The 11,556-nt window shown below is 62.9% G+C and overlaps 1 protein-coding gene across 4 annotated transcripts in view; it reads left to right on the forward strand.

Moving 5' to 3' along the window:
* Positions 1 to 10,311, forward strand: part of PPP6R2 (protein phosphatase 6 regulatory subunit 2) — a 67,354-nt gene extending 57,043 nt beyond the window's left edge. For 2 of the 4 annotated variants that reach the window (XM_019668567.1, XM_019668563.1), the window contains 14 exons: positions 1,229 to 1,432; positions 2,008 to 2,072; positions 3,524 to 3,639; positions 4,647 to 4,732; positions 4,872 to 4,952; positions 5,260 to 5,357; positions 6,055 to 6,112; positions 6,225 to 6,349; positions 6,437 to 6,579; positions 6,883 to 7,042; positions 7,126 to 7,214; positions 7,742 to 7,904; positions 9,241 to 9,513; positions 9,596 to 10,311. In XM_019668567.1, coding sequence (XP_019524112.1) covers positions 1,229 to 1,432; positions 2,008 to 2,072; positions 3,524 to 3,639; positions 4,647 to 4,732; positions 4,872 to 4,952; positions 5,260 to 5,357; positions 6,055 to 6,112; positions 6,225 to 6,349; positions 6,437 to 6,579; positions 6,883 to 7,042; positions 7,126 to 7,214; positions 7,742 to 7,904; positions 9,241 to 9,513; positions 9,596 to 9,647 — 1,713 coding nt within the window. In that variant the 3' untranslated portion in view covers positions 9,648 to 10,311. The remainder of the gene's footprint in view (positions 1 to 1,228; positions 1,433 to 2,007; positions 2,073 to 3,523; positions 3,640 to 4,646; positions 4,733 to 4,871; positions 4,953 to 5,259; positions 5,358 to 6,054; positions 6,113 to 6,224; positions 6,350 to 6,436; positions 6,580 to 6,882; positions 7,043 to 7,125; positions 7,215 to 7,741; positions 7,905 to 9,240; positions 9,514 to 9,595) is intronic. The other 2 variants (XM_019668564.1, XM_019668565.1) reach the window with 2 other exon arrangements.
* Positions 10,312 to 11,556: the final 1,245 nt, after the last annotated feature.

Genomic DNA, 11,556 nt, shown 5'->3' on the forward strand with positions numbered 1-11,556 from the left:
TCCCAAGCGAGTTCTTAACCATCGTGCCACTCGGCCGGCCCTGTTTGCTGGTATTTTGTTGAGGATTTTTGCATCACATTCATAAGGTACATTAGTTGTTTTTGCTTCCCTTGTGATGTCTTCATCTGGCTTTGGAATCAGGGCAGTGCTGGCCTCACACAGTGAATTTAGGAAGTGTTTCCTCTTCAGATTTTTTGGAAGACTTTTAGATAGATTGGTGATAATTCTTTAAATATTTGGTAGAATTCACCAGTGAAGCTGTCTGGTCTGGGCTTTTCTTTATTGGGAGGTGGGTCTGACACTGTTGAAGATGAGGTAACACGGCGAAGCCACCTGCAAGGTCACCCAAGATCAGCCAGGCGAAGAAGGTGAAGCCGAGATTTGGGGCTGTTTTTCTGTGGAGGAGGAGAACTATGCCAAGCAGGTGGCCTTCCCACCTTTATCCTGCCCCCAAGGCCATGTGTGAGGGCAGAGCCCGGATGTTTGTCCCGGTGGAGTCTGCCACGTCTCCCCATCCTGCGCCCTCTCCTTCTGTGTAGGCAGCAGAGGGTCTGGGATGCAGGCTACTGTGATCTCTTTTCTGTGTGTGTGTGTGGGGGGCTATGGGTGCGCAGATAGGTGTGTCTGTGCCCCCATCCTCGATCTGGAAGAAGTTGGTGAGGGGAGCTGCCGTCATGCAGCGTCCTCTGGGCCTCAGCCTGCGCATTCTGGGTTGGGGCCCCTCTGGGTTCCCTTGGGGGGGTGTCCACATGTGCATCTCCTGATTTCACATCCCCCTTGGGTGGAATCCCCAGGTGTATGAGAATTTAACAGACGTCCAGTGACTCATGGGTCAAATACAAAATCATAAAGGAAGAATAATAAAGTTCTACGTAGTAAAATGTGTAGAATGTCGCTAAAGTGGATTTTACTAGGGAATATACAGCCTTTTAAAGACACACTGGAAAAGAAGAGAGGCTAAAAGTGAGTTGAGCTTCTAACTTAGAGACAGAAGGACAGACCTTCAGGAAGTGTCCATATTAGTGCGGAGATAATGGGGACAGAAGTGGCAGGCTGCAGGTGGAAGGGCAGGCAGCTGTGATGGGGACACGCCTGAGGAGATGGCCACCGGATGGGCAGAACACACCTATGGGATGGTGTGCTGATTCCTGCGGTCCCCTGGCCTCGGCGTCCTGACCTCAGGAGGGGACCAGTCTGAGGACTGCCCTGTGCCCTCTGTCTGCCTCAGGACCTGTTCTTTAAGTACTCCTGGAATAACTTCCTGCACTTCCAAGTGGAGCTATGCGTGGCCGCTATTCTCTCCCATGCTGCCAGTGAGGACATGCCCCAAGCCAGTGGACCCGAGAGTGGGGTGGAGCCTCCGCCTGGGGCCAGGGCCCCAGAGACCTCCCAGCCTGCTGCCGGCCACCCCGAGAACACAATGGTGACCCACGTAAGTCCAGCCAGTGTCTAGTATTGCTGCGTGTCAGTGTCACATGCTGAGACCTGCCCAGACCGTGTGACACTAACGTTGATGGGGGCTGTCAGTGGCCAGCACTGCGCTGTCCCTCCTGTGTTCTCGAATCCTCGTGTGACTTGGGTGTGCTGTCCTGCTTTTACCCACGAGAGGAAACCAAACAGAAAGGGCCACAGAGCTGCTGGGGCAGAGGGGGTAGGCGGGAGGGTGTTCGCCCACATTGGTCTCGCCCGTTGCGGGCTGCAGCCTGAGTCTGCCCCTTCTAACCTGGCATGTCTGCTGTGACGTCTGGCATGTGACGTAACAAGGCCATGGAGGACAGTGCAGGGGCTGGAACATGCCCGATTCTCATGAGAAAACTCTGGGATTCTGGACCTTGTGAAGCCACGTGCATGAGTCCTCTACATGACACATGTTCCGATGCCTTCCCGCTCGCCTCTGAGCACTCTGCTCACCTGTGTGCACCTGCTTGTTGCCTGCTAAGCCCTCAGGCCAGGGGTGCAGGGAGCATGCAGCCCCTCAGACCCTGACCAGAGCCGCCTGTTCCCCAGCTGTTTCAGAAATGCTGCCTGGTCCAGAGGATCCTGGAGGCCTGGGAAGCCAACGACCACACACAGTGAGGACCACTGGGCACTCGACGGTTTGCTTTCAAGCGAGGGTTCCTGCTACTGGGGAAATAGCCGCTGGGGCTGCTGGGAAAGGCCAGGGCGCAGGGAGCTGACCAGGAGAGACAGGCAGAGCCACCAGGGCCTCCCGTCTCCCATCCCCACAGCAGCCCCTTCCCTCACTGAGGGAACTTGAACCCTCAGAAGAGTATCCAGGCCACTTCCTACTTCCTTCTCACTCCACCTGGCCTCCCGTCATGTGTGCAGCTGGGCTCTTTCTGAAATACACAGATGGTGTCACTCTTGTCTGAAAATCTTGGCCACCCAGGTCCCGTGTGGCCTGCAGGGTCCAGTGTGGGCAACCCCTCCTCACCGCCACCTCACTGCTCAGAGTGCTGCTCCCCGGGGGACTATCACCTCCCCTGGTCCATCCCTTACACCCTGCTGTGAGTGAACCTATCAGCACAAACTGGTGTCCATTCTCCAATATCAACATTCAGGACGGGGCGGCCATTCCTGCGCTGAGCCCAGCGCACATGTCACACAGCGCGACCCTGCACTGAGCCTGCTCTTGTGCATTTTGCCATCTTGTGCACACGGGCCCTTGTCCGGGAGGGCTTGCAGCTGTCCTGAGGGTCCGGGCTGGGCCCTGGCTGGCTGGCAGCTCACAGGGCCCCTCCCAGTTTCACCTGTGGCAGTCCCACCTGGCTGTCCTGACCTCTTCCTCTGCCGGGCCGGGCTCTTCAGCTCAGGTGCTCACCTTGGCTTCCTCTTCGGCGGTGGCGGGCTGTTAGAATGTGGTCAAGAGCAGACTCTGTCCACTCTGATCGAGTGTTGCATTTCTAGACACATGTGTGCACATGTGACGACCCGAAGCTGGGTTGTGTATGTGGCAGAAGGGCTGGACGCTTAGCCGTGTGCTCATGGCAGTGTGGATGGAGAGGTGGACAGGAGCCAGGAAGCGTGCTTCCTGCGTGTAGGGCTCAGTGAGGGGGTGGTGACTTGTGCAGCCAGAGGGCCAGTGACAAGCCATGCCCACTCGGGGCCCTGCGCCCCTTTGATCTTCCTGGAGCCTGGGACATGCTTGGTTGGCCTTGTAGCAGGGTGTTTGTAGTACCTGTCATGCCTTCTGCTGCGCTGGGCATCCCCTCGGACAGTGGCTCTGGGAGTGGGCGAGGGGGCAGCTCTCGGAGGGCCACAGGGCCAGTGTGCAGGGCTCACCGTGCACATGGGGTGTGTGAGCTCTGAGCCCCATGGACGCCCCAGTTTTCTGGTCCGTACAGTGGGGGTGGGGGCAGTGCCTGCCTTGTTAGCACCTGGGAGTGAGAGTGAGTGGCAGGCTGGCACATAGCAGGCGGTCTCCAAAACCAGCGTCCTGCGGTCTGGCGAGGCTGTGAGGGGCCCTGTGGGGGGGGGGGCGAGTACCGGCCGGTGGCGCCCTGACGCTGCCGATCCCTTTCAGGGCCGCAGGCGGCATGAGGCGTGGGAACATGGGCCACCTCACTCGGATTGCCAACGCGGTGGCACGGAACTTGGAGCGGGGCCCCGCACACACCCCCGTCGGTGAGGTCATCCGAGGTGAGCCCCGCTTCAGGTGTGGCTGCCCGGTCCTGGGACACCTAGCCTGCCTCCCCACGTGGGCTCCCCTGCAGGGTGCCTGGGCGTCATATCCGTTCAGCAGAGCAGATGTCTATCTGGTCTCTGGGCAGTTCACGGCTCAGGCCGGCTCCCAGGAGACGGGTCAGCTGCTCATGCCCGCCGGTCCCGGCAGAACCCCGTGCTCCTGGCGACAGTCTGGCCGCTTCCTGAACTCAGGCGGCTTTGGGGACCTTCCTAGCATGAGTGTGGGAGCCAAGGAGGTGGCCCCCGTTCCCTGGATGAGGCCAGGTGCTGAGCCCTGTGTGACCTGAGCAGAGGCCACCCTTCCCCTGGCCAGGCCTCACCTCCACTCTCCACCTGCCCCCCCCCCGGGGGGGGCCTGCTGCCCGTGCCCCTCCCCTGCCCTCTCACGTTCTGGACACACAGTCTGCAGCTCCTGGGCCCTGAAATTCATGAGCTGAGCAGGGAAGGGCCCTGGGGCTCTCGGCTCAGTCGGGAAGGCTGGTGGCTCAGAAGGGCCCATGTGGCCTCGCTGGGGAGGGGACCCCAGGCCAGTGTGAGCAGCGTGTTCATAGGGTGCGAGGGGCACGGGAGCCCAGGGATGGCCAGGAGGCGGGGTGTGTTCGAGGGGTCAAGGAGGACCTGATGGGGATGAAGGATGAGGACCCACGAGGCCAGGACCCCTAGGGGGCTGGGGGCTTGGTCACACCGGCTTCATGGCAGAGACGTGTGGGGCCTTGGGACGGTGGCCAAGAGTAAGATGGCCATGTGCTCACGGATGGTGTTGCACAGAGGAGGGTGTGTGAGGAGCCAGCCAGTCACGCCATGTGGGGGCCGCAGGCACTGGGAACCCAGAGCGGGCCCAGGGCAGGGGCCTCGGCCTCCCTCCCTCCCAGCTGCCCCAGATGTCACCTCAGGGCCCTCGCGGACCTCCGCGGTGGCGCTCGTCCCGCCCTCTTGGGTCACCAGGCGCCCACTCCCTGCAGGGCTCCCTGCGGACTGCCGCGGGCGCTGGGAGAGTTTCGTGGAGGAGACGCTGACGGAGACCAACCGCAGGAACGCCGTGGATCTGGTGAGGGCCTGGCCGGCATCCTGTGGCTGGGAGTCCGGAGCTCAGAGCCCTGGGGCCCCTCGGTCCTGCCCGGCACGTCAGGAGCCCGTGTGGCCTGGCCCTGGGGGGTGGGGCTCATGTCCACTCACTGCTGTTTCAGGTAAGCACCCACCACCTCCACCCCTCAAGTGACGACGAGGACATGGAGGGCGCGTTCCCTAACGAGCTGTCCCTGCAGCAGGTGTGTGGCCAGCTCCGTGCCTTCCCCACCAGGCCCTTTCTCGCGCTCTGGGCAGCGCGTAGGCCCCAGGTGTGCGGCCGCCGCCTCACCTTGCTGCCTGGGAAATAGGCCCCGCCCACACACCCTTCCTGAGGGGCGGACCCCCAGAGCAATTACACTGTTGGGACCCCTGGACACGGTGGGTGAATTAAACGCTCAACGGGGCAGTTGAGACATGACCGACCACACATGAACATGCCCCCCGAGTGGTCAGGACTCGGGGAGCTCCTGGAGGCTGAGGCCTGCCCTGCAACGCCGTCTCTCCCAGGCTTTCTCCGAGTACCAGGTCCAGCAGATGACGGCCACCTTCGTGGATCAGTTTGGCTTCAATGATGAGGAGTTTGCAGACCAGGACGACAGTGTCAAGTGAGGCCACCCGGACGCCTGGAGTTGCGACTGCGTCCTCTGCGACCTCGCTGTCCCCCCCCAGCCCTTCTCCAGCAGGCGCCTTGCATCCCTTGGGGCTGCCTTCCGTGCTGTGACCCCAATTTGAGCCTTCACCACCTCAGTCCCTTTGGGAACGAGTTGGATTCTGCTTAGTGTGACCAGGTCCCAGGCCTGTGGCTTGGCCCCACCTGGCCCTAGAGGCCGTCACGCCATTTCCTCAGCTGACACCAAGTGTGACCCCGCATGCAGAGCCTCTGCAGGCGGAGTGGTTGAGCGTGGCCCTCAAGGCCCCCTCCTGAGACATCCTCAGGGAAGGCAGATTGTCACCCGTGCAGAACAGACAGAGTAGCGGGTGGGGTCAGCCCTAGGTTGCTGCATCCACAGGTGCAGAGAAAGCAAGTGAGCGTGAGAGGGCCCAGGTGTGGGTGCCGCCACCTCCATTCCAATCCCCTCCCCATGTCCTCACCGCCTGTTGCTGCCGGGCAACGTCCACAGTCCTGCACTTGGCTCAGGGCTGCAGACCCTCAGGTCTCTGTGTGGTGTCACCTCCCCGCTTCCTCCCCAGGGCCTCCAGCCCAGCCCCTCTTGATGTGTTGCGGGGGGGGGCCCTGGTGAGATGGTGTGCCCCAGGGGACACGCCCCGGGGCCTGGTGCTGAGCGTCTGCTTTCATTTTAGTGCCCCATTTGACAGGATCACAGAGATAAACTTCAACATCGATGCTGACGAGGACAGCGTGAGTCCCCCACTCGGTGCTTGTTGGAGGCGGACGGGGGACGGGGCGGTGGGTGGTCAGCGGGGAGGTCTAATCCATGAGAGCAGTGAGGGACAGGCGGGCGCTGTTGCAGCCCAGCGCTGCTCTGTTTGAGGCCTGCTGTGGAGACCACATCCAGCCCTTTGACGATGACGAGGATGATGACATCTGGGAGGACAAGGAGACGCACTGTGCCGCCCGGGTGATGGCCAGAGCCAGGTGTGTGGCCCATCCTCCCCGAGCTTCCCCGAGGAATGAGGCCCCAGGAGGCTGTGACACCCCTGCTCTGACTGTGCGTCTCCCCAGGTTTGGGGGCCCTCATGCCTCAGAGAACGGCCTGGCGCGTGGAGGCCAGGACAGGGAGGAGGCAGACACGGGTGCGGCTCGGGTGGGGGCCTCTCCTGCTGCTGCCCAGAAGGAAGGTCCTCGCATGGACGGTGGTTCAGAAGGTAGATGTTGGGGGGCAGGGTCCAGGCTGGGCAGGGGACGCGGGTGACGGGGGATTTGGTGACCTGGCCTGTGAGTGGCAGGGGCTCCCATGGGCCTAACACCCACTGACCTATCTGCACACTTTTGAGCACATGGCCCTGAAGGCAGTGACTTTCCTGTGCCCCCAAATGCAAGGACACAGGCTTGGTGGCAGGTGCTTTGGCTCAGTCCTGACCCTCAGCCACACGGCCCACCGGTCCCGTCAGGGAAGGCGCGCCCACACCGCCTCTGTGTCAGCTGTGCCTGGCGTCTCCCCCTGGCAGGCACATGGACGGTGTTTGATGAACCAGTGAGCCCTACGGCTTCAGCTCCCGGAGTCGCAATGGACGTGGGTTCCAGTGTGTGGTCAGCCAGCACCCCCAGCACCTCGGCTCTGGAAGACAAAGGCTGGGCCAAGTTTACCGACTTCCAGCCTTTCTGCTGGTAAGGGGATGGCTGGGAGGCGACGCTGTCCGCCTTGGGACAGTGTGTCCCCGGCTCGGGCTCAGCCTCATCCTCGTCCACAGCTCCGAGTCGGGGCCCAGGTGCAGCTCCCCAGTGGACACAGGCCTCGGCGATGCCCAGGATGGCCTGAACCAGGGCCCAGAGAGAACTCGTGAGTAGGCGCAGCTCTGAAGGCAGGGCAGGCACAGTGGGGAGGTGGCCCCGGGCCCCAGGGACTGGAGCAGTGTGTGCAAGCGGGAGCACCCCAGGCCCGGGGTGGGTGGCAGAGCCACTGGGCTGTCCTTGGAGTGCGGGTCTCTGACAGTCCCACAGCAGCCCAGAGCCCTGGTGGGCAGTGAGGGCCTTCCTGACCCAGCGGTATCCCCAGGCCTGGTCACCTTGTTGGTGCGGCCACACATGTGCACTGTGCTGCCTCAATGGCAGTCGTGAATCTATTCAGAGCCTTTGGCCCGGAGCCCCATCACACAGACATGAAAGCTGCCAGGGCGTCAGGTCCACGGGGAGCGGTGGGACTCAGAAGCCACCCTGCAAGGGGAGGACAGTCCCTTCACGTGGACAGCTCCAGGCAGTGCGTGGGACAGGCTCTGTCCCAGTTACGCCAGCTGAAGTTCTCGCATGCCCACACGAATTTGGGGGCCCCTCCGCCCTCACTGATGTCACTGGGTTCCTGTCTTGCAGCTGGCCCTGCCTCCCCGTGTGCCTGGAACGTGTGTGTGTCCAGGAACGCCTCTCTGGTGGCTTCCAACAGTGACGAGGACAAGCAGAAGGTGGCTGTCACCTCAGAGGCTGTCAGTATGGGTCCTGGCCGGGAGGCCCCCCCACTGCCCACATCTGTCCCCAGGTGCACAGGGGGTCTGGTCGTCCCCAGCACTGCGCTCGCCTGGAAGCAGGCGGACCCTGCTGCCCCGTGACCCCAGTGGCGTGCTCTGTGGAGAGGGCTACCCCTGCTGGGGTGGTGGGGCCTGAATGTCCTGCCGCCCCCCAACCCCCCCAGAGGCCTCCGTGGACAGGACACCAGGCCTGCCAGTTGTCCCTGGGGTGGTGGTGGCTTGGCTTCTACCCTGTCTGGTGTGTGCCAAATCCCAGCCACGTGTCCACCTAAACGGGACACCTGGGGAGGCCCGTCCCCCTCAGACAATAGGATGGGGTGTGTTAGGACTTGGCTTGGGGCATCTGAACTGTGATTGGGGGTGTCCCTCCCCATACTCAGGAAGGTCCAGGCCTTTGGGATCCTGGCTGGGCAGGGTGGGGGAGGACTAGGGAATGGGTGGCAGATGGGCTGGAGGAGAGGCGCTAAGGGGTGAGGAGGGAGGTCCCAGGTGGGACCCCCACCAGGAGGGAACAGGGAGCAGGTGGGGCAGGCTGGCACCATGCAAGGCCCCGCCCACTCCCCACACCCCCCTCTGGTGGCCCCAGGTGATTTGGAGCTCCATGCATCCCATTGGTGGGGGTCCAGCTCTGGCTCGCTAGGACCCCAGGCAACACGGTGCTGGGGTTTGCAGGGGGGGCGCATTGCCGGAATGAAAAGCCTGGGCCAGGCGAGGGGGCATCAGGGCGCCTGGGGTTCCTGAAGCAGCTTCCTTCCTAAAGTTTAGTCACTAAAATTTTCCAGACCTTGTCCTAACCCCCCCCCCAGCCCCCCTCACGGCATCCTGCTGTGAAAGCGGCAGGCAGTCTGTCTGCAGGGCCCTGGGGCCCTGGCCGCGTGGGTGGGGCTTGCGCCTTTGCGAGTCGGTCACCTCCAGGCTCTCATGTGGCCTGTTTCTCAGCTGCTCTGACCCCCACAAAGCCCCTCAGGACCTTGCCTTTGCAGGCTCCTTGTTAGGCTGGAGTTGACATCACATAGTGGATGGAGGCAGGTGTGGACCAGGCCAGGGGAAGCTGTGGGCACGCCCTCCCGGGCTGCAGAGAGGGACCCAGTGTCTGGAGGCCACTGCCGCCCTGGCCTGGCTCTTTCGTTGTGGGAGAGTGCGTTCTGGGCAGACAGGGCTCACGGGCTGTAAGTAAGGCCGCTGGCAGCCCCGGAGGGAGAACTTCTGGGCCAGGGTGGGGCTGTGGAGACCCCACTCCTGGCCAGCAAGCTCAGGATGACAGGCAGGTTGTCTCCTGCGTGTTTGGAACTTGGGGTGAAGCTGCCTTGGGGGTGGCCCAGGTAACCAAGCCCACGCCTGTCACAGGGCCCCGCACGCTGCCAGCACACCACCAGATCCTGCCTCCCCTGCACCTGCAGAAGCCACCTCCGCCCTGTCTGTGGCTGTCCCCCTCGAGGCAGCCACCACAGCACTGAGCAAGGCCTGTCCTGTCCCAGCCACCCCAGCAGTGTCTGTGTTGGTGGTGTCCGTGACCTCAAGGCCCGTGGTGGCCATCACCACCACAGCCCCAGCCAGCCCAGCCCCAGCCAGCCCAGCCGTCTCCACGGTGGCTGTCCTGGGGACAGGGACAAGGGACAGGTGAGCAGGATGGGCCAGGGAAGGAGACGGAGTGGGCTCTTGGACCCTGAGCAGCTCTGACACCCCACCCCTCTCCGTGCAGGACCTTGGACGAGCCACCGCCTGCAGGAACCACCTCCAATGGCCCCGTGTGAAGCTGCTGCCGCCCAGCCATGGCGTGCCCTTCATGGAAAAACTACCTGGTGATGCAATTTGTCTTTTTTAATTTAATTTAATTTTAAAATAAATGCTGCATTGGCAAAGCTGGCAGTTGGAACCCGTTGGCCGGCCCAGCTCGCCTCGCTCCTGCCCGACCCCACACACAGCAGTAAGGCCTCAGAGGTGCGCTCGGCCTGCCAGAGCGGGGCCGTGACCCTGAGATGCCACAAGGACGGAGGGCGTGACGGGCGCAGATGCCACAGGCTCGCAGACTCAAGTTTTTACCGATTTTTTTAACAAATGCAGAAATAACCGGTTGTTTGCACTTTGGGTCTTCCTGGCTCTGGGGATAAATGTGTCTGTCTGGAGCTGGGCTGGCCAGACGGGGTGTCAGCTGCCCAGTGGCCCTAGGCGCTGGCCTTGAGCCAGGCTGCAACGTGTGACTGCCTTAAGCCCTCGCACCGGTGTGTTTGGGGCACCTGGCAGGGGCTGACCATGGGCGTGCAGGAGGGGGTGCCGGGTGGGTGAGGGCTGCACCTGGGGGCGGGGCCACATCATCCTCGAGGGCCCACAGGATTGATGTCGTCCATTTCTAATGTTCTGATCTGACAGGGCCCCCGAAACCCCAACTCCTAATAAAGTTGTTATTCTTACTGATAAGCCGCGTAGTTACGCTGCGGGCCATGGGGGCATCTGCTGCCCCCAGGCCCGTCCCGGGTCGTAGCTGCTGCTCTGTAAACAAGCTCTACCTGGAACTTGAGAGTCAAAACCAGCAGCCAGTGCTGTCCCCAGAGGGCCACCCATCCTCACTGAGGGCACTGGGCGGTGGGGGGAGGGTCTCCCCACAAGGCCTCAATCTCTCCTCGGCAGCCCTGGGCCCCCCCGCTCTGGGGACTGCTGGTGTCCCCACCTCCCCTCCGTGGGAACAGCCCCATGGCCACCTGCCTCCCTGTGAAATCACAGGCCTGGGACCCCCGGCTTGTGGGTTTCCTGGGTGTTGGGAACCTTGGTCTGACAGCCGTCCCTGTGGCCTAGGGAGGACCTGGGTACCCTCCTCATGGCCCAGCCAAGGCCACCTGTGGGTCCTCCCGCACCTGCAGAGGCCCAGTCTGCACCTGTGTCCACCTACTGCTCACCTCCCACCTGACAGGTGCCACCGCTGGCTAGGCTCCCCACACCACCAGCCCCTCACCAGGAACCAGCGGCACCGCCCAGCCACCCTGGGATGGTCTCTCAGCCTATTTGATACCCACCCGCATCCCCCACACCTCACCTGCTACCAGCCCTGCAGACGAGGCCCTGGGCCTGGCAGGACTCGTGTGGGGATGGGAAGGGAGCAGCAAGTAGTCGCAGTGGCACCCAAGACACCGGGGAGGGGGAGGTGTTCAGAGCCCAGTTCCCAGCACCAGGGCCATCGGGTAGCAGTCCTCGCCTGCCACACGGTCCCTTGCTCCCCAGGCAACCCACCCCTCCCACCCAGTCTGTTCTCTGGACAGACGCCTGGGGGCTGCACCCCCCCCCCCCCCATGGAAAGGACTCCCTCCTCCCAAGAGGCCGCTTGAACAGGGAGGGAGGTCATCCTGTCCGGTGGCACCGGCCCCAAGCGGGAGCAGGTGAAGCGCCCGCCCAGGGCAGGGACAGCCTGGCACCAGCCCTCGGCCCCACGCGGGGGACCCAAGGCCCGGACAGAGCTGGACGGCCGCGGAGACAGGCGCGTGGCACATAGTTAGCTCTCTTTATAGACTCTGGTTCTAGGAACAGGGCGCCTCGGCCGGCCGGGGCCAGCGCACGGACGGGCCGGCCGGGCGGGAGTGGGCTATTTACAGGCCCGCCGCGAGGGCCGTACCGTGGCCGCCTCCCGGCCGGCCGGCGCTCAGCCACCTCCGATAAGTTAGAGCCGGCGGG

This window comes from Hipposideros armiger, unplaced genomic scaffold (genome assembly GCF_001890085.2).
Source record: "Hipposideros armiger isolate ML-2016 unplaced genomic scaffold, ASM189008v1 scaffold_530, whole genome shotgun sequence".
In the NCBI taxonomy this organism is placed as follows: domain Eukaryota; kingdom Metazoa; phylum Chordata; class Mammalia; order Chiroptera; family Hipposideridae; genus Hipposideros; species Hipposideros armiger.